The sequence below is a fragment of the Neomonachus schauinslandi genome, chromosome 5, assembly GCF_002201575.2.
Source record: "Neomonachus schauinslandi chromosome 5, ASM220157v2, whole genome shotgun sequence".
Lineage (NCBI taxonomy): Eukaryota > Metazoa > Chordata > Mammalia > Carnivora > Phocidae > Neomonachus > Neomonachus schauinslandi.
Genome location: NC_058407.1, coordinates 149669029 through 149694348, shown reverse-complemented (window position 1 = coordinate 149694348; position 25320 = coordinate 149669029). Strand labels below are relative to the sequence as shown.

The 25320-nt window shown below is 52.2% G+C and overlaps 1 protein-coding gene across 1 annotated transcript in view; it reads right to left on the bottom strand.

Moving 5' to 3' along the window:
• The window catches only part of ABCC1 (ATP binding cassette subfamily C member 1), a 94316-nt gene that overhangs the window by 3588 nt on the left and 65408 nt on the right, over window positions 1-25320 (bottom strand). Inside the window, exons 19-27 of the mRNA XM_044915634.1 lie at window positions 20197-20287; window positions 17666-17801; window positions 14747-14954; window positions 12388-12698; window positions 7877-8076; window positions 5887-6013; window positions 5223-5324; window positions 2683-2829; window positions 630-788 (exon numbers count right to left, since the gene is read on the bottom strand). Of these exons, the coding sequence (XP_044771569.1) occupies window positions 630-788; window positions 2683-2829; window positions 5223-5324; window positions 5887-6013; window positions 7877-8076; window positions 12388-12698; window positions 14747-14954; window positions 17666-17801; window positions 20197-20287 (1481 nt within the window). The remainder of the gene's footprint in view (window positions 1-629; window positions 789-2682; window positions 2830-5222; window positions 5325-5886; window positions 6014-7876; window positions 8077-12387; window positions 12699-14746; window positions 14955-17665; window positions 17802-20196; window positions 20288-25320) is intronic.

Sequence of the window (25320 nt, the reverse complement as noted above, 5' to 3'; positions counted from 1 at the left end):
CTCACGTCATGACGCCTGCACCCGGGGCAAACAGGTGCGACGTGAACAGTTCTGGCCAGAATCGCTCAAGATGGTGTTCCAGAGTTCCTTGGAATCACTATTTCTGGAGATGTTAGTAATGGGGGGCAAAGGTTTGGAAAATCCTGGGTTAAGTGAAATAAAATAAGTTTCTTTTGGGAAAACTTCCCAGAGTCTCCAATACACAGAACCTTCTGGTGGGGAGAAGCAGCATGGGTAATTCCTAATCATAAAGTACTGTGGATTCCTCCCTGTTCCCTGCCTCCAAAGGAGAATCTTAGAAAAAAATTTTAGGGAAAATAACACAACCAGGCAACACATGAGGGAATCACACCTACAGAAATCAGTCTAGAAAATTCCTATTTCTCGCCTGGCTCTTGAGAGGCTTATTCTTGTCCTGAGTGAAGCCAGCAGGAGTGAAGGAATGATACCCAGTTAATTCCCACTGTTACTTATATGCTAAGGGGAGATTCAGTGGCAAAGAAACAGTATCATTTCAATGAGAAGGATTAAAATAATAAAGTAGGAATACATTTATATTTGTCCTGAAAACATACCTACATCTCTCTCACTGCCCCCCAACTCACGCCCTTGGTGTACCCAGACCCCACCTGCGGGATGATGGTGATCTTAAAGCGCAGATCGTGCAGGCCGATCTTGGCAATGTTGATGTCGTCGATAACGATCTCCCCCTCAGCAGACTCGTTGATCCGAAATAAGCCCAGGGTCAGGGATGACTTCCCAGCTCCCGTCCGCCCCACGATGCCGACCTGTGGGACAGGAAGGGCCCAGGGTGAGGTGGGAATCCTAGTGTCTAGGGGTTGCCTCCCACCTGCCCCCACACAAGGCCCACATTTCAGGTGTCTGCCCTGAAGCAATTCAGTCATCTGGTCGACCTGACGCCCACCACATTCCTCCCCGTCAGCAGCTTCCCAGGGACGCTCCTTCAGGGGCTGTATAAAGGGTCAAGAAGGACTTCCTTCTCTGTGCCACCTCTTTTGATAAATTAAAATGATATTCAGCTCTTTTGATAAGTTAGTACAGACCTCCCAACGAGACAGGGCTCAGGGAGAAGGGATTTTCAATAAAGCCCTATTATTTTCAACTCTAGATAATGTTAATAATCGGGTATTTTCCCCCATACTGTTTTTCAATCCTTTGATGGTGAGTTTTCCATCCTGAGCTGTCAAAGTAGCTTAAAGATTCAAGTAGATCCCCCCTGCATACCTGCTCCCTCCAACCCAGCTGCAGGAGCAACGTGAGGTTATGGACAGGACCCAGTCTCCACTCATCCTCCCTTGAGGTAACGGGGCTCCCTGCTCCGTGGCCAATGACTGACATTCCTGACATCCAATTATAACTCTCCCCTTCTCGTCTGGGTTCTTGAAAGGAAGGCTTCCTCCAGCCTCTAACAGAATTGTCACACAGTAGAGTCTCATGATGGAACATAAGCCATGAAGCCTCAGTGAGAACACAATCCACTCTGTTCTTCCCCTTGGTAGAAGTTAGAGAAATTATCTCATGGGAACGAAACATTCTGAGCCTTGGAGTAGGAACAGTTTAGCAAACACATATGTGTTTAGCAAACATGTATGTTCAGAGATGAAAGAGACTCTGTCCTCTGCCAGACAGCCAGGAGGACCCTTCGTCTGATTCCTGAGGGTCTAAGGGTCTCAACAGCAAGGACATCTTCCAGCAACAGCTTGGGACTAGGGATATATTCCAGAATTCTGACAACTTCACATATTCACTGAGCCGTCCCTAATAGTGACGATGGCATCTTTCCATTCTAGAGGTGGCAAACTCGAATTCCTTCAGGGGCCAAGTAGGCACAAAAGTGAGATGGGAGGTGACTGGGTGAGCTTAGAGGCTCTCATCTTGTCTACAAAGAACCAGGCAGGGAGTATAAGCCCAGTGCTGCTAGATGTTTATCTTTCTTTCTTTTTTTTTTTTTTAAAGATTTTTATTTTTTTATTTGAGAGAGAGAATGAGAGAGAGCACATGAGAGCGGGGAGGGTCAGAGAGAGAAGCAGACTCCCTGCCGAGCAGGGAGCCCGATGCGGGACTCGATCCAGGGACTCCGGGATCATGACCTGAGCCGAAGGCAGTCGCCCAACCAACTGAGCCACCCAGGCGCCCCATAGATGTTTAATCTTTCAAGAAAAGCAGGAAGTTTTACTAGGAAGTTTTACGACGAGGAGGCTCAGTCGGTTAGGTATCCAATCCTTAGTTTCGATTCAGATCGTGATTTCAGGGTCATGAGATTGAGCCCCCACACTGGGTGTGGAGCCTGCCTAGGAATCTCTCCCTCCCTCTGCCCTTCCTCCCACCACCGTTGCACATGCTCGCTCGCTCAAAAAAGACAAAAAAAAGGGGGCAGGAAATGGATTTTTATATAAGACATACCAGATTTTTCAGTATTTGCAACAGATTCAGATTTTTTTCAAAACGTACCCGCGGGCCTCATCTGGCTCCCTGCTAACAGTATGCAACGTGGCTGGGACACTCTAGCAGCTTCTACTTCCACAAGCCCATCTCAGAAAAGGCCACTCTACCCCACGGAATCGGACTGTGATAAACTGGGGAAATGATGGGCCTGGTTGCACCTGCCTGGTTGCAAGCGATGCCCTGCTATGAACGGTCAGGGGGATGAGGAGCACCCACCTTTTCCCCTCCATCAATGGTGACGTTGATGTGCTTGAGAACCAAGTCCAGGTTTTCTCGGTATCGCAGGCCGTAGTCACGGAATTCTACTCGGCCCACCTGAGGCCAGGTGCTGGGCGGAGTCATTTCCTGGACTTGCCAAGGAGCCTGTGATGGGGCAGGATAAGGAATCTTCGGTCCGTCTCAGCAGCCTAAGGCTACCGGCAAGCCGGCTGCACATCCCCTCTGACCCCTCTCCCTCCCTCTGGCTCACTCTGCTGTCCACGCGGCTACACTGTTTCTAAACCGCACCTGTGCGCCCCGCTCCTGGGGCCCTGCACCCTGCCTGGAAGGCTCTTCCCCCATCTCCCCTCTGCGCATGCTCCCTCACGTGCTGCTGATCTCGGGCCACTGAGATCACCCCCTGGCTCTGTGCCCTCTATCCCCTCCCCTGCTCCATTCTCCCTCACACCGCATGGCACCTCCTAGCACTTGAGGTGTGCTTTTATTTGCTTATTGTGCTTTGCATGCCCCTGGAATGTCCACTCTAGGAAGACAGGTTCGTTCACTGTTCACTGCCATGCTCCAGCCCCTACAGCACACAACAGGGACTCCACGAATATTTACGGATTGATTGGATCAATGAGTGGTCTTGTCTGGACAGACAAAAGGGTAGAGGTGTTACTCCAAACGCCTCCTACGTGTGGAGGGCAACTATAAAAGCAATGGCTAATGCTTTTAAAGAGCACGGTCACATGACCTAATTTAATCCTCACTACAGTCCCATGAGTGGGATCCTTGCATGTGAGGAAACTGACACAGAGAGGGTAAGTAACTTGCCCAAGGTCACACAGCTCTTATTTCTGAAGGGCTTCTTAGTTCAGTTCAACATTTCCTTAGCGCTACAACTGGACGTGCTCTGGGCCGGGCTTGGGGCTAGCTTGTGGAAAGCTCAGGAATGGAGAGGACAAAAGACAGCGTTCATCCTTTCTCCCCCATAAACTTGCTATATTAATTTTTTTTCAACAAGCATATTTCCCTTTCATAAACTTAGGTATATAAATGAATGGACAGCTGTAAGAACATGGAGAGCACTAGAGAGAAGTAGATGGAACTTTCTAAGAAAATATATTCTATATAAAGACATATATTTTTAGTAGTGATAAGACCCTGGATAATCTTTACTTTCTTTTGTATTTTTCAAATACGTTTTTATTCTAAAAACATAAAAACAATTAAAAGAAGTAAAAAAACATGGTACTTTCTAAAAAATCAATTTCATTTCATACTTTAAATGATGAACTGCATGGCATGTGAATTATATCTTAAAAGCTGTTGTAAAAAAAAAACCCAAAAAAACTCAGGGGCACCCGGGTGGCTCAGTCGTTAGGCGTCTGCCTTCGGCTCAGGTCATGATCCCAGGGTCCTGGGATCGAGCCCCGAATCGGGCTCCCTGGTCAGCAGGAAGCCTGCTTCTCCCTCTCCCACTCCCCCCGCTTGCGTTCCCTCTCTTGCTGTGTCTCTGTCAAATAAATTAAAAAAAAAAAAAAAAAAAAATTCAGTGCAGTGGGAAAACCCCTGGTGTAATACATACATTTCCACAGGGGGTGCTCACACCACTCTGAATAATGCTCTCTGATGAAGGGGGACCTGGGTCACTGTGTGAGAGCGTTAAGGATGGGGCATGGCTCACCTCTGTAGATCCCTCAAGACAGTTTAACCAGGGCCCTGGTCTCATTCCCAAAGGGCACCTTCTTGGGAGGCAGTGTGCCAATGGCCCAGACGCAAATTCTAGGTCAGCCATTTACCAGCCATGTAATCTTGGGCAAGTAACTTAACCTTGAGTCTCCGTTTCCTCACCTGTAAAATGGGGATCACGACAGAATGGGCGTTACGAGGCTACGGGAAGGCTGTATGAATTACAACATGTCAGATGTGTGCTACGGGGCCTGACGCGCCTCCGGGGCCACAGTATAGGTCGCTGGCATGCCTGGTGGTGGCGGGGACGGTGGGGTCCCCCCAGGTGCTCGTTACCGTCACTACCACTGCTATAGGCGATGGTGTGCAGGCAGAAAAAGGCAGTTTCTGAGGACAATGTGGCACTGAAATCTGGACACTGGGGTCCTACTCCCAGCCGCTCCAACCACGTGTGACCGCGGGTCAGCCACTGTCCCTCCCTAGGCCACCCTTTGCTCCATCTATAAAATGGGGACTTTGGTTGAATAACTGCAGGGTTCCCCAAACTTGGGTCAAATCCTTACCACCGTCACCATTTTTACAATATGCACGTACTGAGCCTCTTGTGAGTGCCTTTCCATGCTTTGAATCAACTCACGGGTACTTAATTTTTAAACTTCAAAGAGGAAACGAGTGTCTCGTTTTCCATAACAGAAGTCCCCCACGCAAATACGTGACAAGTAACGGAAGACAATTCTTGTCGAACAGAGGCTGCCTTGTAGCACATAGGCTGTGGCTCAGCGCACGTGCGGGATAAGCCACACTGGAGAGGCCAGGGGAGGCCAGGAGAGGCCAGGGGAGGCCAGGCCAGGCGCTGGCTTTACCTCCTTCTCCGTTTCTGAATACTCCTTCAGCCTCTCCACCGCCACGATGTTGGTCTCCATCTCGGACGACATGCGAACCAGCCAGTTCAAGTACGTGGTGACCTGAGGGTGGAAGGGTCACACAGAGCTCCTAGAGTGAGCACCAGTTGCTTTATCTTTGGGAAGTAATTACGAATTACGAAATGTGTTATTAGGTAAGACAGGTCCAGAAAACGTCCGCCTCACATACCGCCATCACCCGGACAGCCTACACTGCACCTCGTAAGGAAACACGTTTCGAAATAACCCCCGGGCCACACAAGTCATCAGAAAGGGCACCCGAAAATATTCTGAAGTAGATGGTAAGAGGAAAATACCATGCATCCAAATTTGGGTGCCCCAGCGAAAGCCGTGACGGGAGGGCAAGTCACAGGATGGCCTTCTTCCTGTAGCTGGAGGCACCCTGTTGGCCGTCACCGGCCTGCCTGACTAGTGGGGGAGTCCTGGCCACGTGTCTCACCGCCCCACCCCAGCGCCAGCGGGTCACCGGGATTCTCCAGTGCCGCTCGGCCCCCGTCCGCTCCCCCAGCTCCTGCCCGGATTCAAAGCGAAGGCCCAAGAACCTGAGGACTGACTCCCCCACGAAGAGAATGAGAAAATCCGGCCGAGAGCAGCCCCCTCTTACCTGCAGCGAGTACGACACGGACAGGCCCACCAAGCCGGCGCTGAGACTGTGTCTGGAAATCACGGCGAACAGGGCGGCGAACAGGACGATGCAGTTGCCTACACACTCCAGCCGCACCGCCAGCCACCTGCCCACAGACACACAGACGGGCGGACAGACACACACCCGGAGTCAGTTTTCCAGAGATCCAGCGTCTGGTTCAAGCCGGCGGGGGTGGGGGGGGTGGGCACTTTGCTAACTGCCAGAATTCCCTGCGAGGTCCCGAGAAAGGCCTTGTCACAGGGGAAGGACAGCCAAAGGGACACGGCCTCGCTGCCTCCTCAACAACCTGACAACCCCAGGGATTAAACAGAGTTCTCCAGAAGCCGACTTCCCAGGAAACTGAAGCCTGCCTTGTTAAGAACCAACTTTTTTCTCACTGGAAGCTTTAAAATATACCCATCTTTAAAATGATGTCCGAGAGAATTTCTAAATACTAAGAAGTCATCAACTGTAAGAGGCACCAAAATAAAATAAGCTTCCCTTGGGAGTGCCTAGCTGGTGATCTTGTGGAGCGAGATCAGGGGAGCATGTGACTCTCAATCTCGGGGTTGTGGGTTCAAGCCCCACCCTGCCTGTAGAGATTACTTAAAATAACCTTCTCTTGGCAGGAAAGGGGGAAGGGAGAGATAAGCGACTATTTTCAATGTTGCTATAATGTTCCCAGAGCCAGATCATTCTCCTTTTAGAAATGTTAAAATGGATTATTTTACCTCTTAAACAGACAGATTATTGGTTAAAAGCTAACTTGTGTAAGATACCACATGGCATTGGAAACGTTAACGTTTCAAGGTGTAAAGCATTTTGGGGAGATGAGGGTGTTGATCTTTCTGTCACTACAGCCCTTAAGATTCATGTGACTGATCTTCCTGGGTGTGTAGCTTCTCCCAAAGACAGCCAGATTTGATAAACTGAGAATTCTGCAGGGGCAGGCAGGGTCTCCAACAATTCACGGTCTCCCTGCCTAGTCTGACATTGTGGGCTTATCCAGGGTGCTGTCACCCCCTCCCCAGAATTTTCTATCCCACGTCTCAAAACACGTATCAGGACATGAGTGAAGAGGGTACCCTTTTAGGGATCAATCAGACACTTTTCTGAATTTAGTCAACAAGGAGCAAACTTCTGTCTCTTCTTTTCAATTGATGTTACTCATCCGCTCGTGATCTTTCGGGCATGGAAATTTCACGTGGGCCAACCTAAGACTGGGGAATGGCTTCCCAGGCTCATCACACAGCGGTGGGGGTGATCACCCCTCGGCCGAGAACCAGGACACAAAAATACTGGCTGACTCTGCCCGTCACGGATCTTGTATCACAGGACAACAGCTAACGGATAGTTCCGGCAGTATTTTCTGACCCCAGAACAACCTGGTCCCGGCTTTTACTCAATGCTTGGAGCTGCAGCGCACTTTTTTTTTTTTTTAAGGTTTTATTTATTTATTTGAGAGAGAGAGAGAGTACAAGCAGGGAGGGCAGGGAGAAGCAGACTCCCCACTGAGCAGGGAGCCCGATGCGGGGCTCGATCCCAGGACCTTAGGATCATGACCTGAGGACGCTTAACGACTGAGCCACCCAGGCGCCCCTCCTGTCTGCTTTCTTTTTTTTTTTTTTTAAGATTTATTTATTCATTTGAGAGAGCGAGAATGAGAGAGAGTACATGAGAGGGGGGAGGGTCAGAGGGAGAAGCAGGCTCCCTGCCGAGCAGGGAGACCGATGCGGGACTCGATCCCGGGACTCCAGGATCATGACCTGAGCCGAAGGCAGTTGCCCAACCAACTGAGCCACCCAGGCGCCCTTCTGTCTGCTTTCAATGGTCACTGCGTCCTGTCCTCCCGCCAAGTCTAACCACCCTGCGTGGGGGGGCCCGAGCCCAGCTTCACACCCTCCTCCTCCAGGAGCGAAGGCGGAGTTCTTAGTCCTCCACCTCCTCCCACGGGGCCTCAAGTGCCCACCTGTTGGCCACGATGCTGGGGTAATAGGCCTTCTGGTTCTCGTCCACCTTCAGATCACTCTGGCGGATGAAGCGTTCCTGCTCCTCGAAGGCGCGGATGACGCTGACGCCCAGCAAGGTCTCACTGAAGTGGGAGTAGACCGGGGAGCGGCTCACCGACTCGAGGCGCTTCAGCTGCCGGGACGAGGCCACGTAGAACCTCTGCGGGAAGAGATGGGACGGCGGAGTGGGCACGGCCCCTCCCATGCTGCCGCGTCCCCGGGGCGGCGCTGGAGAAAGCCTGGAGCTGCACGGTACCTCCGGGAGGCGGCATGTCGGAGCCCGGCTGCTCTCCACAGGCGCCCGCGCTCATGCACGCACAGGGCTGACAGCAGCTAATCCTAGCAGAATTGTTTTTAATTTTTTTTTCAAAGATTTTATTTATTTATTTGACAGAGAGACACAGCGAGAAAGGGAACACAAGTAGAGGGAGTGGGAGAGCGAGAAGCAGGCTTCCTGCCAAGCAGGGAGCCCGATGCGGGGCTCGATCCCAGGACCCTGGGATCACGACCTGAGCCAAAGGCAGATGCTTAACGACTGAGCCACCCGGGTGCCCCAATCCTAGCAGAGTTCTAAGTACTTTCACAGACATCAGCTCACTGAACTCTCACCAGAAATCCAGCAGGTGCTCATTCCCACTGATGCTCAGTAAACCAAGGCACAAAGAGGCTCATTCACCTCTCCCCTAAGGTCACGTGGCTACAAGCGGCCGAGTTGGGGTCTGGACTCAGCCCGGCTGTGAGGTGCTAACCTCTGCCCTCTACAGCCTCCCCGAAGCCACTCCACTCTAGGGTTTTATGGCCCCAGCGGCGTGGCTTTCTGTACAAGTTTTGAGGACAACCAGGCCTCAGTTCAAACCCTGACTCCACCTGATTCCGTGGGCAGACGCCCACTGCTCTGCTCCTGCCCTAACCAGGGCAGACGGAACAAAAGCAACTCGCCCACTGGAAGCCTTGAGGAGCCATGAACAGAGGACAGACTGGTCATTTGAGGACACTGAGTTCTTGTGGCCTTAGTCTCCTTGTGAGTACAAACAGACCGAGGTTGCCCACTCCAGAAGTGCTCAGGACCTCACGTAAATGCAGCCGCCCCACCAGCGGCAGAGCCAGAGGAACAAGTCCCAGAAAGAGAGGGTGGTCAGGGACACGGCCTCCCGGCCTCCCCGGGCCGTTTGGGGCAGAGACCTTCCATAGAGAGCAGGAAACCTAAGAGGGGACTCTAATGGGGCTCTGAGGTCAGCAGCTTCCTTCTGGATGGCAGCACACATGGGAATTTGAACCCACACTTGGGCGGCCTTTGGGGTCCCAGCAACTCTGTAAGCTAGCCCAGGACCACACCAGCCCAGGCAGTCCCAGGACGGTGGCTCTGCCTGTCCCTGAGGACAGGTCAGGTGTCCTCTCACGGCTGTGAACAAACTCTGGAGGCCTCAGCCCTGCGGGATCTGTCCCATTACCCTCAGCCGTGATGCCTCCTCTCCCTGGCTTTCTTTCTAAACATCCCGGATGGAAATCATTCCCAAGAGTTTTCCCTGCTCAACTTACTCCACTTCACATGTGCTCAGAATTTTATTTACTATAGAAAGCTCAGTATTTGTGTTTAAAAAAAAATTAGCTTCCCTTTTAAACTCCATTCCAGGAGACATAATCCACCCCCTGGACTCACCTTACTCTTTCAGAGACCAAGTGCCCCGTGCTCGTGAATGAAAATAACACTTGATACGCGCCTGCCTGAGCCATGCAGTGTGCTGTGAGCTAAGGTACTCGGACCTGTGGCTGGGAGGTTTTCACGGACGCCAAAATATGCCACAAAGCAGAAATGCCTCCTTCCAGCAACAAGGAAGCCCCAACACAATTCCACATCATCTTACCTCTTGCACCCCCTTTATATAAAAATGACTTGCTTTTGAATTAAAACAGTAATGGATATCCATTTAAAAACTGGGGGGGGGGGGGGCCCCGGGGGGCTCAGTTGGTTAAGCGACTGCCTTTGGCTCAGGTCATGGTCCTGGAGTCCCGGGATCGAGTCCCGCATCGGGCTCCCTGCTCGGCAGCGAGTCTGCTTCTCCCTCTGACCCTCCCCCCTCTCATGTGCTCGCTCTCTCGCTCTCTCTCTCATTCTCTCTCGCAAATAAATAATCTTTTAAAAAAAAATTGGGGGGGTGATACAGATGGAAAGATTAAATAAAAATTAAATTACGGGGGTGCCTGGGTGGTGCAGTCAGTTAAGTATGCAACTCTTGGTTTCGACTCAGGTCATGATCTCGGGGTCATGGAATGGAGCCCTGCTTTGGGCTTTGTGCTCAGGGCAGAGTCTGGTTGGGACTCTCTCTCCCTTTCCCTGTGCCCCTCCCTCCCGGTCTCTCTCTAAAATAACTAGATAAATCTTTTTAAAAAAAATTACATCCATTACTCTGAGATAAGCACTACTTATTTGAATCTCAGTGTATAACCTTTAGATCTTTTCTGAAGAAAGAGAGAGAACACACGTATATCTAAAACCCACTTTCTAATCAAGATATGACATACATTTCCATTACACTGGAAAATGCACCAAATCTTAACAGCTTGATGAATTTCACATGTGTCTACACCTGCACACCCACTACCTGACCAAAATCTAGAACATCTCCAGCATCCCAGAAAATTCTTGCGTCCTCTGGGTCAAAACCCCAAGTTGTTTCTAGTTTGGGGCTATCATGAACCAAAATACTAAGAACATTCTAGCACCTTTTTTTTCCCCCCTGGATGCATTCTCTCATTTCTTTTGCATATACGCTGAGAGGAGACAGCTGGGTTATAGAATAAGGGTATATTTAGTTAAAAGCCATTAATGAAAAGCACATTCAGGGCACTTGGGTGGCTCAGTTGGTTAAGTGTCCGACTCTTCGTTTCAGCTCAGGTCATGATTTTGGGGTCATGGGACTGAGCCCCACATCGGGCTCTGTGCTCAGTGGGGAGTCTCCTGGAGATTCTCTCTCTCTCTCCCCCTCTGCCCCTTTCCCCACTTGCACGTTCTCTCTCTCAAAAAGATAAATAAATCTTTAAAAAAAAACTTTTTAAAAACCCACATTCTCTCGTAAGCCCAACCCTTAGAGACACGATGTTTCCCTTCGGCTGCTCCCCTTGCCAGCCCTGCACATGTGCGTTATGCTTGCTCAGTTATATTAACAGTGCGTATACAACAGGATCCTCTGCTGAACTGTCCTTGTTGTTTAAAAATAGTATCAGTGGCATTACGAGAGCATCTCCCTCATCGTCCTGTTAACGGACGACAGACCCCGCCAAGGCATCGCTGCACGTGGGCCCAAGGTCCTGCGGCTGGCAGCTATGGGAGCCACGAACGCAGCACGTGGCCTATTTTGTTCTTGTGAACTGGGTCCCTCAGGGAAATGTACAGCTAGGGTATGAATGCGGGTTGTATTTTTCGCAAATGCAGCAGGACGAGTTTCCAAAAACGCTGGCGCCAATTTAAAGAGAACACAATGAGGGTGCAAGAACCAGACCAGCATGCTCTGGTTCCACCTGCATTTGCGCTCACCAACCACCGGGCCGCAGCGTGGTGGAGTCTGGGGGCTGGCTGACCAGACCAAGGCCTCCGGACCCCACATGAGCAGCTGCAGTGCAGCCTGATGTAGGGAACACTTGGCGGTTCTCACTCTCACCTTGTGCTGCGGTCATTAGGCTCCCATCTAAACCACTGGTCCCCACTGGCAACTATGCTGCAGCTAAGCTTTTCAGGACAAAAAGGGGCAGCACAGCATTGTGGTCACCAACACAAGCTTTAGGATCAGACAGACGTGAGTTCACACTCCCAGTTCCGCCACCTGGCCCTTGACATGCTCACCTACAGCTGCAAGCACAGTTTATGCTGCAATAACCTAAGGGACCACAAGGACTCGGCTGTCACATGCTCTTTTGCTCTGTTCCCTTTCCTCGTTCTCATTTTCTGAACTACAGATTGATGGCTGGAGCTCCAGCAGCCGTCTTGGGCCATGAGATCAACTTAAGAATGAAGGCTTATGCAAAGACAGGAGAACAACAACAACAAAAAAAGCAGTGATAGTTAACAGTCTGGGATATTAACAGACTTGTGGAACTGCCATATCAGCCCCAAATGGCCCACCTCTATATTTCTACCATGAGAGAGAAAGACAGATGTCTATCCTGTTTAAGGTGCTGTTATTCACATCTCCACTTTCTGCATGGGGCTTAGGACCTAAAGAATTTCATAAAACTCTCTCAATTTTAACAATATTATTATTGCTATAAGTTATCATTGTTGTTATAAATCATTATAGCTTTCCCCTTCCCTTTGATAGGTATTTAAAACTGACAAAAACAAATTCAACCCTCTTCCAGCAAATCCCCAACAGCTCCACGCTGGGGAAATGTTAAGATGAAGTGAGCCCTTAGCTCACATGGAAGTAGTGTACACAGTAGGCCCCCTCCTGCACCCTGAGACCCCACTTCTCACCTGGACGAAGAAGTAGATGAGGCCAAGCGGCGGGATGATGATGGCGGCAATGGGAGTGGCCAGCAGGATGATGATGCAGGCGCCCATGACATTGAACAGGGAGCCCATGAACATCTTGATGACCTGCGGGATCATCGAGTCCACCGTGTCCAGCTCCTTAGAGAAGCGGTTCACCAGGTTCCCGCTGGGGGTCCGCTCGAAGAAGCTCATGGGTGACCGGAGGACGTTCTGTAGCAGGTCCAGGTGCAGGCGGCGGGAAGCCAAGATCCCCCCGATGGACACCGCCATGGAGTAGCCAAACACGGAGATACCTACAAACACTCTCATGGTCAACACCATGATGGGACACGGGCCAAGCTGGGGGTGGGGAGAAGCGGCCATGCGGATGCAACAGGCCTGGACTCTCAGCTTCTAAGAATGACGACAAGGACAAGCAGGAGGAGGGGGACAGTAGTGGCTACTATTTACTGAGGACTCACTATTTATTAGACACTATGTAGGAGCTTGACACGAATTTACTTCTCACACTGACTCTGTATCATTCCTCTTAGCACCCATTTTACAGAGGACACTCAAGGTCAGAGAGGTGAACTCCTTTGCCCTCAACAGAATCAGCCAATCAGAAGCAAAGCTGCAGTTTCCGATCCAGGCAGCCTGCTCCGAGGTCATGCTCTTAATCCATGTACTGCACTCCTCTAGACCAGTGCCATGAGACAGAACTTTCTGTGATGACGCCCATGTTCTGTATCTATGCAGTCCCGTGTGGTAGCCTCTAGGCACGTGGGGCTACTGAGCACCTAAAAGGTGGCTAGTGGCTACCAGAGTGGACAGCTCAGCTCCTAGAACAGATGCTGCTGCCGTGTGAGCCCAGGTAAACATCGCACCCTCCCTGTGCCCCAGCTTCCCTCAGTGATCATGAGGAGGCCAGCCCTTTGCCCTGGGGGGGGTGGGGCGGTGTTAGGGATTAAGAAATCGAAAAAAATCCCTGTCTGCTCTTCTGGTTTTCTTTCAAAGCTCTCTCCTGGAGATCATGAGACATCTGCGGTTCCTCCACGCAGCCCAGAGCAGGGCACCCATTCTTCGCAGACAGATTTCATAGGGAGGGGCGGGCTTCCTCAAGGAAGCGAGGGCTAAAACGACGGACTCTGAAGCCAACAGTGCCAAATCCTGTGTCACCTCCCAGCTGTGGGCCCTTCCCACAAGTCACTCAGCCTCTCTGCACCCCAGTTTCTTTATCTGTGAGATGGGGACAATGACACTTAGCTTGCAGCACTGTCGGATGTAAAAGGCCATGTGCTTAGCGTATAGAAAGTAGTCAAAAATATACAGAGGTTTATTGTCTATACTTACACATCGCAGACACTGAACGTACATGTATATGTAAAGACGCTCACTGTTTTCATGAGCACCTGAACACACAGCTCATGCACTGTGCAGCACAGTGACTAAGAGCATGGGCTCCCGGGCCAGAATGCCTCATTCGATGACGGCTCTGCCATGTACTTGCTGTGTGGCTTTGGGCAACTTACTTAACTTCTCTGGGCCTGAGAGTCTCTATTTCTAAAATGGGGAAAACAGCAGCTGCCACCTCTTGGCCCTGTGCTGCAAAAACACACAGAAGGGTTTAGAAGCTAACCAGGCACCAAGGAAGGGCTCAGCGGACATCAGCTCTTACTATTAATGCTCTTGTGTTTGGGGACCTTCATGGGCCCACAGGAAGGGTAAACAAGGTTTCTCAACCTCCTCACTGCTGACATTTGAGGCTAGATCATTCTCTGTTGTGGGGGCTGTGCTGTGCACTGCAGGGCGTCCGGCAACATCCCTGGCCTCTGCATGCCCCTAACACTACCCCCTCTCTAAAGCTGTAATGGCTCCAAGTACCTCCAGACGTGGCGAAATGTACCCCGGGGGACAGCAGAGTCTGCACCGAGAACCACCAGCATAAACCAATTCCCATCCTCAGACAGCAGGTAGGAGTCCACAAATGAGACTTTACAGGAGCCCCATCACCTTCACTGAGCAACAAGGGGCAAGGGCCCTTGCTCACCAATGCTCCAGGGGGGGTGGGGGTGTGTGTGCTGCCATCCCTCAACTTTGCTCATCTGTAAAATGGGCATGTTAAGAGCTTCTCTCCATCTCCTAGGGCCCCATTAAACAAAGCATTCAAGAAATATTCACTCTACAAGTATCTGAGTGTCTACTAAGGGATAAGTACTATTCATGTGAGTTTGGCTTAGTTTGGGGGTCCACAAAGCCCTGACAAATGGGGGGACTCGACTCCATAATAAGACATGGAAGAAGCAGTTTCAAGTGCCCAGATCAGGTGGGCAGGGGAGGGTGGGAAGGGGAGGGCCCCCACCTTGCGAAATGCCCAGGGCTCCATAGACGCTCAGCCGGACTTTAGTGTGTTCCTGGGTCCCGTTGACGATGGGGTCATCAGTCCAGAGGCTGAGCCAGTAGTTAGAGGCCAGAGCAGCAATGTGGTTACACAGGAAAAGGAAGATGCTCAGAAAGGAGATGAAAAGTCCGATCGCCTTCATGTAGTCCCAGTACACGGACAGCTTGACCTGCAGACCAGGGGAGAGAAGGCCCTTTGCAGGCTGCCCCCACCACCACCAGCCGAGGCCAGGCACTCCAGCAGCAGCTGGGCCATCCTGTCCCCCACCACCTATGCTCATACTCATGGCACATTCCCCTTAGTTATTTGACCGACAAAGTCAGAGGGAGAGAAAGTCAAGGTCTGTGCCCTCATGGAGCTTCCAGTCAAGTGGCAAGACAGGCTTTCAGTGCCCAGGTCAATGTGTAATTACAGAGAAGGGCTGGAGCAGTGCAGAATTCCACGAGAGTATAAAAGTGGGCAGCTTGACCTACCGGAGAGGTTTTCCCTGAGGAAGGGACAACAAAGAGTTAATTAACCAGGTGAATTGGAAAAAAGGCACTCAGGGCAGAGGGAGCAGCATGTGCAAGGGCCCTGGGGTAAGAGGGAATGCGTCATGTGGCAGGAAATGAAAGGAGGCAAAGGTGGTTGGAACAAGATTGAGCTGGAGAAGCAGTAGTGGTCGGACCACACAGGGGCTGGAAGAGCCTGTTTAGGATTCTGAGCTTTAGTCCAGGACCGTTAGGAAGCCATCAAAGAGCAAACGGGATGGAGTGACACGTTGCCAAGCACCCCAGTGTTGCCTCCCCCCATTTCCTCTGAACAGCGAACACCAATTCTGCATCATTTCCACTGGCTTCCCATTAGCTGGCGCCCGCTTAACCTGCTCCCCAGCTCCACAGGGCAACAGGACTTCTTCCGCCCCCATATTCCCTGCGAAGCCCCATGAGGGCTAAATGATGATGCATAGTCATCCAAAGGGTGGCCTGATCTCAACACCAGGGGCCAAGGCCACCTGCTTTGGGCCAGCCCTATGCCCCACCTGCCTGGCTTGGCTTCAGCCAACGCCAGGTATCCTTCCTTGTGTGTGCGCTCGCTGGCATTTCACGCTTCTCACACTGAATTTTGGGTCATAAAAACCATTTGTCTGAATTACAGCCTGGTTGAAAGGTAACAGGTGAAAGGCCAGAGGTCTCCTGTATAACTGAGTGTTTCTTTCTGACTTTTCTCTGTATTTCAAACTAAAATAGTGGGGGGCAGGGGAGTGTCCCAGAATTACGATGTTTACTGTCACCATTTGGCTTCGTCACAAAGCCAAGCAGCCCGCTGATCTGCAGATCCCGGAATTATACTGCAGGACTCGGGGGCTCCTCATAAGCAGCAAACATGTTGGGTGTGGGAGTCCGAAATTTGTGTGTGTGCTGCACCCAGCGCCACTCCTGGTCCAACTCTGGCAAGTTACAAGCCCCCCAGTCTGCGTTCCTGCTATTGAAAAGGCAGGTAACACTGGGACCCATCTCCTCTGGGCGGTGTGGGATTACATGAGGACTAACCGGGCCTGACATTGCTTCTCTGGTCCTTGATCTGCGGTCCTGACTCTGGCTCTGCCAAGGACCAGTGAGAGCAAGGAGGGAGGATGCACTAAGGCACTTCGCCCCTGGCCACGGCTGTGAGGGGAAGAGGAGAGAAGCAGCCTGGAGCAGAGGGTTCCGGGAGGTTCTGGATGCATCCAGCTAGATCCAAGAGAACAGCGTCCCGAACTCTCATTCCTGCACCACCTCTCACGGGTGGCTTGTTCATGTGTGTACTTATTCTTCTTTTAAAAATTCCATTCCCTATTTTTTTAAAAACATACCACATGTATTTTTAAAAATAAACTTTGAATCATTACCATAAACGGAAAATTACTGACACATGCCCAAAATAGAGGATTGTAAAACACATACAACCAACCAAGACCTTGAAACCGATTCTCCCTGTGACAGAGAGAAGCTGGAGATTGTGAGAGCTACGGACTTGAACGCTACGTCCCTCCAAGTTCGCCCATTGAAATCCTCACCTCCAGTGCAATGGTACGCAGAGGAGGGGCCTTTGGGAAGCGATCAGATCATGAGGATGGATCCCTCACGACAGGATTAGTGCCCTTAACAAAGGGGCTCCGGAGAGATCCCTTACCCCCTCCCGACAGGGAGGACACAGGGACCAGACGACGGTGTCGGAGCCTCCCTCTGGGCAAGCCCTCACTAGATGCCACACGGGGGGCTGGCACCGTGATCTCGGACTTGCCAGCCTCCAGGAAGTGTGGGCAATAATAGCAGCTTGCTTCTGAGTCACCCGGCCCGTGGCCTTCTGTTAGAGCAGCCCCAACGGCCTGAGACACGCATGACAGATAAACATGCACCGAGCTCAGACTTTTTGTCGTGATGGAATCATTAGGACTAAAAGAGAAATGGAAAGAAATGAATCCCACCACACACACACACACACACGCACACACACGGTCACACGAGGGGAAGTGACAGAGGTGTTACCTTGTAGACCTCATCTGATCTACAACTTCCCATGCAGTGGAAAGGTGTGATTTAAAGCACCTGGGTCACCCACAGCCAACAAAAGCCCCCAGCCGCGCAGAGGAGGTGGCGCTCAGTACAGCCGAGGCTCCAAACACCAGCCCTGGAGTCTGACGGCCCGGGTTCCAATCCTAACTCTGCCGCCCCCTGGCGGCGACCTCGGGCAAGTCACCTAGGCTCTGCCACCCGTTTCCCGCGCTGGAAAACAGCACTGGTAGAGGCCCGTGGAAAGACTCGGTTTAACATCAGCGAAGCATTCTGCACAGGACCCGGCCCGCAGCGACGCGCAGTGATGCCGGCCACGGCCCTCACTGGGGCAGTCGGCCCTCACCTGCCCTGTTTGCGCCTTGTCCGCCTCCACCAGCTTCCACGCGTCCTCGTTTGTGGCCCCGGCTTTCTGCAGCTCGGCCGTGCTGGTGCGGTGGCGGCTAACGTCCCCGCCGTAGGAGGAGGAGTTGCTGAGCTGTCTGGGGAAACCAAGGCACACGGTGTCAACCGAACAGAAGCCTCACCACAACTATGCGCCAAACTAGCTCAATCTTCCGATTTTATAGTTGTGACACGCGAGGGGATCCGTGACACACGGCCCCAGGGAGGAACCGTTCCTTCATGCAAGCGTGATTCAGAAAGCACCTCTTGCGCCTGCCAGTGGTGGTCATCAGCTTTTTTTTTTTTTTTTAAGATTTTATTTATTTGACAGGGAGAGACACATCAAGAGAGGGAACACAAGCAGGGGGAGTGGGAGAGGGAGAAGCAGGCTTCCCGCCGAGCAGGGAGCCCGATGTGGGGCTCGATCCCAGGACCCCAGGACCGTGACCTGAGCTGAAGGCAGATGCTTAATGACTGAGCACCCAGGCGCCCCAGTGGTCATCAGCTTTATGAGGACCACGACACATTATCGCAGATCATGTGGCCCCAAGCTCTCTTTGGAGACTTCTTCGACGTAGTCCCTTCCCCTGGGGACTTGTAACCCTGGAGAATGACACAGGTGTGTGTGTGTGTGTGTGTGTGTGTGTGTGCACACAGTGTGGACCTATGTGCAGGAATACCCTCTCTGAGCCATGGCTCAGACTCACAAGGGCAAAGGGATGGGGTGTGACTTCCACCCTGCTTGCTGACGCTCCCTACCGCCTTCGTGGTTTGCATACATCGAGGAAGCAAGCATGCAGGCTGGAGGCCCAGGATGCTGGCAACGGAGGGCTCCAGTTAGAAACTGAGGACGGTAATACAGCCCCAGAGGAGCAGAATCCTGCCAACAGCCATGTGTACTTCGAAGTGGATCCTTCCCCACCCCAGTCTTCAGATGAGACCCCAGCCTGGTGGACACCTGTTGCAGCTTGTGTGAGATCCGGAGCAGAGAAGCCAGCTAAGCTGTGCCCAGACTTCGCAAGCCACAAACTTTGAGGTCATCTGTTGCATGGCGACAGATACACCCAGTGTTCCCTATGCTTCTGCTCAGTCCACGCATGGTTCTCCCCGGCAAGCCTCCCACCGTCACCTACCCCTAGGTCCCAGGACCACCTGCAGGTGCTGCCTCGTCTCGGCTGTCCCAGCAAATTCTCAGAGGGCAGCAACCATGACTGACCACACTGGCCTGCCTGAACCCCTGCACACACTGGGCAAGGCCCTATTCTAAGTGATTTACACACATACACCTAGCTCACCACCTCGACAGGTGCACCAACAGAGCAGGAAATATTTCTACCTGTCCCATACGATAAAAATCAGAGTCAGGGCGCCTGGGTGGCTCAGTCGGTTACGCGTCTGATTCTTGGTTTCAGCTCAGGTCATGATCTCAGGGTGGTGAGACTGAGCCCCACGGTGGGCTCCACGCTGAGTGCAGCAGAGTCTGCTTGAGATTCTCGCTCTCCCCCTGCCCTCCCCCCACGCGCTCTCTCTCAAATAAATCTTAAAAAAAAATCAGAGTCTAGGAGGGTACCATGGGCAGTGTTCTAAAGGGCAGAGCTGCTCATGCCAATTTCGTTCCCAGCCTCATTTCTGTGAGATCTCCCTATGCCAGAGAAGTAACTGCAGGCAGCCTCAGCTCATGAATAAATGAGTGCTCTTTACTGGGTGTTGATGGAGGAAAGTACTGTGCTAAGTGCTTTACACACACTACGTGGAGTCTGTCCCACTACAGCCCTCTGCGGTAGGCACACCATAGACCCTATCTGACAGGTAAGGAAACTGAGGCACAGAGAGGTTAAGCAACAATGTCCACGGAATGCTGCTCCTCTAAATCCCAAACGATCTAGCCGAAAGCAACCTCCTTTAAAGCAGCAAAAGCACAGAACTTCGGACTGCTGGCTCAGCGGCAAGGGCCTGGGTTCAAGTCCAAGCTCAGTTTCTGTCTGGCTGCATGACTTAGGGAGAGCACTCCGTTTGCTAACCTGTAAAATGGGAAGACAGGAGTAACCACCTCCAGGTTCAACACACTGCACAGGGCTTGCCACTGTGCCTGGCTCTGGAGGGTGCATCAAACATCGAGGTCACTATTACTGTGACTATTTTGGTTCAAATGCCGGCTCTTAAGACCTGAACACTGCAGGTTCCTCCGAATAACTTGAGCAAAGACCCACATCCTGCAGGGAACTTGAGCGTCACCACGTGCAGGCGGATGGTTACATCCTGAGGCCTGTGTGAGTTATGCCCCCTGGTAGAGCAGTGTGGCCCCCACCCCTCTTCAGGCCCCTGAAACATGAGCTCTCCTAGCAATTTGGGAAAGGAGGCAGAAAGCCCTCATCTTCCGTGACCCCGGGGAGCAGCTCATGTGACCTTGTTCCTCTTCTCTCCCCCCAGACAGGGGGCAGAAACAGGGTACCTGGAGAGTCCACATGAACGGGGCTCCCTCTCTGCTCATACCTCTGCAGCTGCTTCCCCGCGACATCAGTCACCAGCATGCCATTCTCCATCTGCTTCACCTCCTTCCCTGGGCTGCTGACACTTGTTAACCCTGGCACAAGAGAGGAAAGGGGGAAGTTGTGGTTTCTAGAGCTGGATGCCAAGATCAAAGACATTTAGGAAAACCAGTCACTTGGACGGGACATGGCGGATAACCTGGCCACCAGGAAGCTCAGAAAACTAGACGTGCTTGGCTGAGTCCACAGACAGGTTCCCGGCACAGGGGCAGGTCTGTGGAGCCAGGTGACTCCCTTGGGATAGAGGTGCATGAAACTTAGTCCAAGGGGCCAAGATGCAAGGAGCCAGGTGGGGAACAGCGCACAGCCCTCTGGTCCCCAAGCATCCCAAGCAAGGATGCTACTCAAAATAAGTAACAACCAGTTTTGACAAGGGCATCAGCCAACAGGAGGAGTCCCCGAGGGCGCCCCGCCCCCACCTCCCAGTGCCAAGAGTTAACCCGGACCTCCGGGAGGTCCAGAGGTCTGGGGCAGGGGGTACCCGGAGCACTGCCATTTCCCCCAAACAACTGGTACAGCCACCCCGAGGCACACCAGCCAGCCAGCTGCCCCAGTCCCAGGAATTACGCCCCCGGCATCAACACTAATCACCATAACCTCAATGACAGAATGACATGACATAACCTCAATGGCTAACATTTATTGAATGAGTGGTGGCCCCGTGCCGTGTGGAAATACATCATCCCCCTTCATTTGCCCGACTACTCAGTGATGCGTTATCATTCCCCGGCCCTGATCTCATGCTGGCGCCAGGAGAGCTAGTGAGCCTGCAGGAGAGACGCACGGCAGAGGGCTCCCCTGGGGCTGGCCCGGAAGAGGATGGGAGGGTGTGCAGGGGAGACGTTCCACAAGGGGACTAATATGCAGCTCTGGCGGTGACAGGGTGACCCTGGGAACACGCTGATAGAATGCGAACTGAAACCAAATGGCTCTTTCGGACCATGACAGTCACAGCGAGAAACGGAAAACAGAAGAGCGGGGCGGGGAATCATTCTGCGGTTGGGGGCGGGGGAGCTCTGAGCTGGTTGATTCTCCATCTTGGCTGTGAACGATGCATGCACCCGGGGATGCCCCTGGCCCAGCTCTGGTCCCTGCAAGGACTCTGCCTGTAGGGAGGCCAGGCCCCCATGCTGAGTCAGAGCGCAGTCTGGAATGGAGTGTTCTCTCACTTCCTAGCTGTGCGTACTAGGGAAGCAATAAACGGCTCTGAGCCTCAACTCTCACAGCTGCAAAGGGCGAATGACCACTGCCGCCCCCTTCCTAAGTGGGAGGATGAGTGAGGCCACGCATGGTGCTTGGGAAGTGACAGACCATGGTGGTGCTTAGCTGGTACTTGCCTTTTTAAACATGTTCTACGGATAATTCTGGGGTGCAACCAAGATGGAGAATCACTGCTTTACACACTTCTTTTAATGGCAGCATCTTTTTTTACTTAAAAAAAAACCTAAACTAAATTAAAAAAAAGAATGATAACAAGCAGGACGTTCCATGCAGGTGCATGCAGTCAGGGCTCATAAACGCACACAGCACTGGAGGCCCAGGCCTGGCCTTAACCAACTCCCTCTTTGCCGGGACAGGCATGCTTGAAAACGTTCCCAGAGACACGGCCCTGTGGCAGGGGCATCAGACAGCTCCTTGCTCCCGCCTGGCTATGCAGGCCAGCCTCAGTAAGCTTCAGGCTTCCCTTCTGCTCCCCACTCAGGATGAGCCCTAAGGTCTGGATGGGAGACCTCACAGTGGCCTCCCATGGCCCCCTTCTCCACCAATCAGCCCACAGGTTGATACACCGGCGGGGCCAGCTGGAAAATTCTCCTCTTCAAGGGGAGGGACCAAGAGTCCTAGAAGGCAATAGGAACATGGGTTGGTCCACCACTCCGTATGCCTCCTTTGCAAGGGGTCAGCTCTTCCCTCTTCCTACAGTCTTGGCAGACCATGGGCGGGAGGTGGGGGGATGGGGGAGGGGGGCTGCCCAAGGTCAGCCAATCAAAACCCCTTCCCCAAGACTGTGAACCATCAGTAGCCCCTGAGGACCAAAGACAGTTCCGGCGATCCATCCTAAAGGAGTCTGATTCCCGGAGTTCCCATTTCCTGAGTCCTGATTACTTGGTCTGGCCTCTGATTTCTGAGTGATCTGCTTCTCCTTCCAGTAAACACCCTTGTTGAAGTGGCAGGAGTCGGCTTCCGTGGCTTACAAAAGAGCCCTTTGTCTGGACCCTTGGCCACACTGCTTAAGGAAGGCAGGAGGGAGGGATGGGTCCAGTCCAGCGGCTGATTCATGCCTTTACCTCACCAAAGGGAACCAGGGCAGCCTTCCATGGTGTAACTCTGTTAAAAGACATCCCCCCCCACCGGGCGCCCACAGCCACCTGCAGTGACTCTGTCAGGTGCACATCACCCTGTACTGCCTTGGCCTGCCTACGTCCTGACCATGCCCAGGAGGTGAGGGTGGGATCGTGACAGTCAAACCGTGGGCCATTCATTGTCCACCCACTACGTGCCAAGCATGTTGCAAACAGGATCTCCTCCAAGGCATGCTCATCGTGGTCATCTGACCTACACAACAGTCAAGCTTAGCCCAGGCCACCCAGCTGAGGAACAAGAGATCTGGGGATTCAGACTATCTCCCCAAGTGCCCACCGCAAAGCCTGGCACATAGTAGGTCCCCAAAAAATGTTCGCTGGATGAACAACGGAAGGGGGTAGAAATAGAGACGGTGGAGGGCCTCTTTCTGAGCATGCAGCAACAGACCCAGTCCATCTACAGCCTCCCCCTGCAAGCACAGCTACTTCTAACCCACGTGTCACTGACCTTCCCCCTCCTGGTCCACCACTTTGCCACCTGAGAATTCACAAGATCCAGGAAAGTGTTAAGAACCAAGGCAACACTCCCTCCCAGAACCCCCAGTTAAATGCCCAGAGCGGATGGATGGAGGTCCTCTCCTAAGGAAGAGGGGCAGAGATGGCCAAGGGACCTGCTGCACCTGTATCTCAGTATCCCCATCCCATGCGTGCTGGGTAGATCCTGACAAGCACACCGCATGGGGCCAGCTCTTTTGCTAAAGGTTATAAACGTGTTTAAACATAAGAAGATCTAGAAAAATGCAGGCCAACCCTCTGTCCCTACACCTGTTTTCATGGCAGCAGAGGGAAAAAAGTCAAGTGTTACAGCCGGGCAGGGCAGGCGTGGCTGGGAGACAGCACAGACCTCGGCTCCAGGCCACAGCCTTCAGCTCCTGAGGACAGATGCTGCTCATGAGAGGGGCCTGGGCCGCACGCAGCCTTACTCTGAGCCAGACGCACATGGAGCCAAGAAAAAGGGAAGAGAAGGTGACCTGGCTCAGATTTCATCTTGGCCCCTCCCAGGAGGGGATGAGGATGCCTTCTTGGGGTTCTCACAGGCCCCCAGGCTCGCTTCCATCACTGCATCTAGCACCACCACACCCTTGATTATTTGGCATTTGTCTCCCCAAACAGAGGGGAGACACGCTGAAGACTGAGCTCTTAAGAACACAGAGTAGGTCCTACCCACTACTCTCTTCTCAGCACCTGGCACATCAGCACCAACCACATCATGTGTGGTTGCACAGGACATGCACTGTACGACCCAAGGGCAACCATTCCCCACAGTGGCTCAAGTACCAGGTGTCCCCAAGGCACCCAGTGGCGCTCTGCATATACCTGATATGCAGATGGAGAGATTAATAGGCGAACGGCCGAGTGAACAACCACAGCTGACTTTCCAATGCTGGAACAGGCACCCCAGGGGCCACCAAGATGCCATCTCAGAAGCCCATACCCACAAAGCCGGTTTCTAAACCAGCCCTGGAGAAATGGGTAAAATCAGCGCCTATTTTCTTCTAATCTGGGATATTTGGACAGCTGTGTTAATGTCCAAAGCTTACGTGGGACATGTCTTAAATAATCAAGGCATAATGTACTTATTTGCTTATTATAACAGATTACACTGAGCGTCTACTATGTGCCAGGCACTCTTTCCAGCCCTGGGGATACATAAGTGACCAAAAAGCCCTCGTGGAGCTTAAATTACAAGGGAGAGAGAGAGAACACACAAAAGGACTAGATCCAGAATTAGCCGTCAGGCAATGTTCAGAGCTACAAAGAAAACTAAAGCAGAGGAAGGGGAAAATGAAGGGAGCTGGGGCTGAGGGATGCTAGAGAACAGTTAAGAATTTTTTTTGTTTTTGGTAAGCAAAGGCCCGAAACTTGTAATCTAATAAACGTTTCCGAAGTGCCTCTAGGTAGCAGGTATGGGGCTGTCGGGCTGACAAACCTGGCACCGTCCCTGCTCTTGAACCTCTTCAGTACCACTCCCAGGAGTGGCCCTCAAAGCCACTCAGAGCTTGCTGTTTATTCTCAAGAAGGTTCTGGAACTCTGGGCATGGGCCAGCAGGCCAGCTTCCCTCGAGGGAAGAATCCAAGTTACTCCTTTACAGTCAACGCTTCGTTTTTGACCAAAAACGGAAGTGACCAGCTGCATCACCCAGCCTGATCCACCCGCCTAGGATCAGAAAGTTCTCCATATTCAAGTGGAAGAAATACGGCCCCTGAAGACAGCCTAAAGGAATGTGCTGTGTGTACGACGGACTCTCCAGCAGCTGTTCAGTGTTTGTGACAGATTTTTGTAATAGGGGGAGGTGCTTATGACCGACCCACTGTTCAGAAAAGCAAGCAAGCAGCATTGATGGCTGAGAGCACAGTAGGATGCTACTCCTCTCAGGAGGAAGGCCAAGGAGAGACAGACACAGACAGCCCCTCTGGCGGGTGGGCCAGTGGACAGACATTCTTTTTCCTGGTTCTCTGCGTTGTTCTGCAACTTTCCAGTGGTCTAAAATGAGCACATGCTGATTTTATGATCGGTTTAAAAAAAAAAAAAGAAAAAGAAAACCTTTCAAGCAAAGATCTCAAAGATGGAGAAAATCAGTCATGAGGTTGAGAGATGAGCTGAGCACGGGTCTGAGAAGCGGGCATATTGTTGGAATAACGGTCTTTCTCCTAAGACCACAGGGAAGAACTGGGACGGCATGAAGCCGGGGCATGGCAGCTTGCTC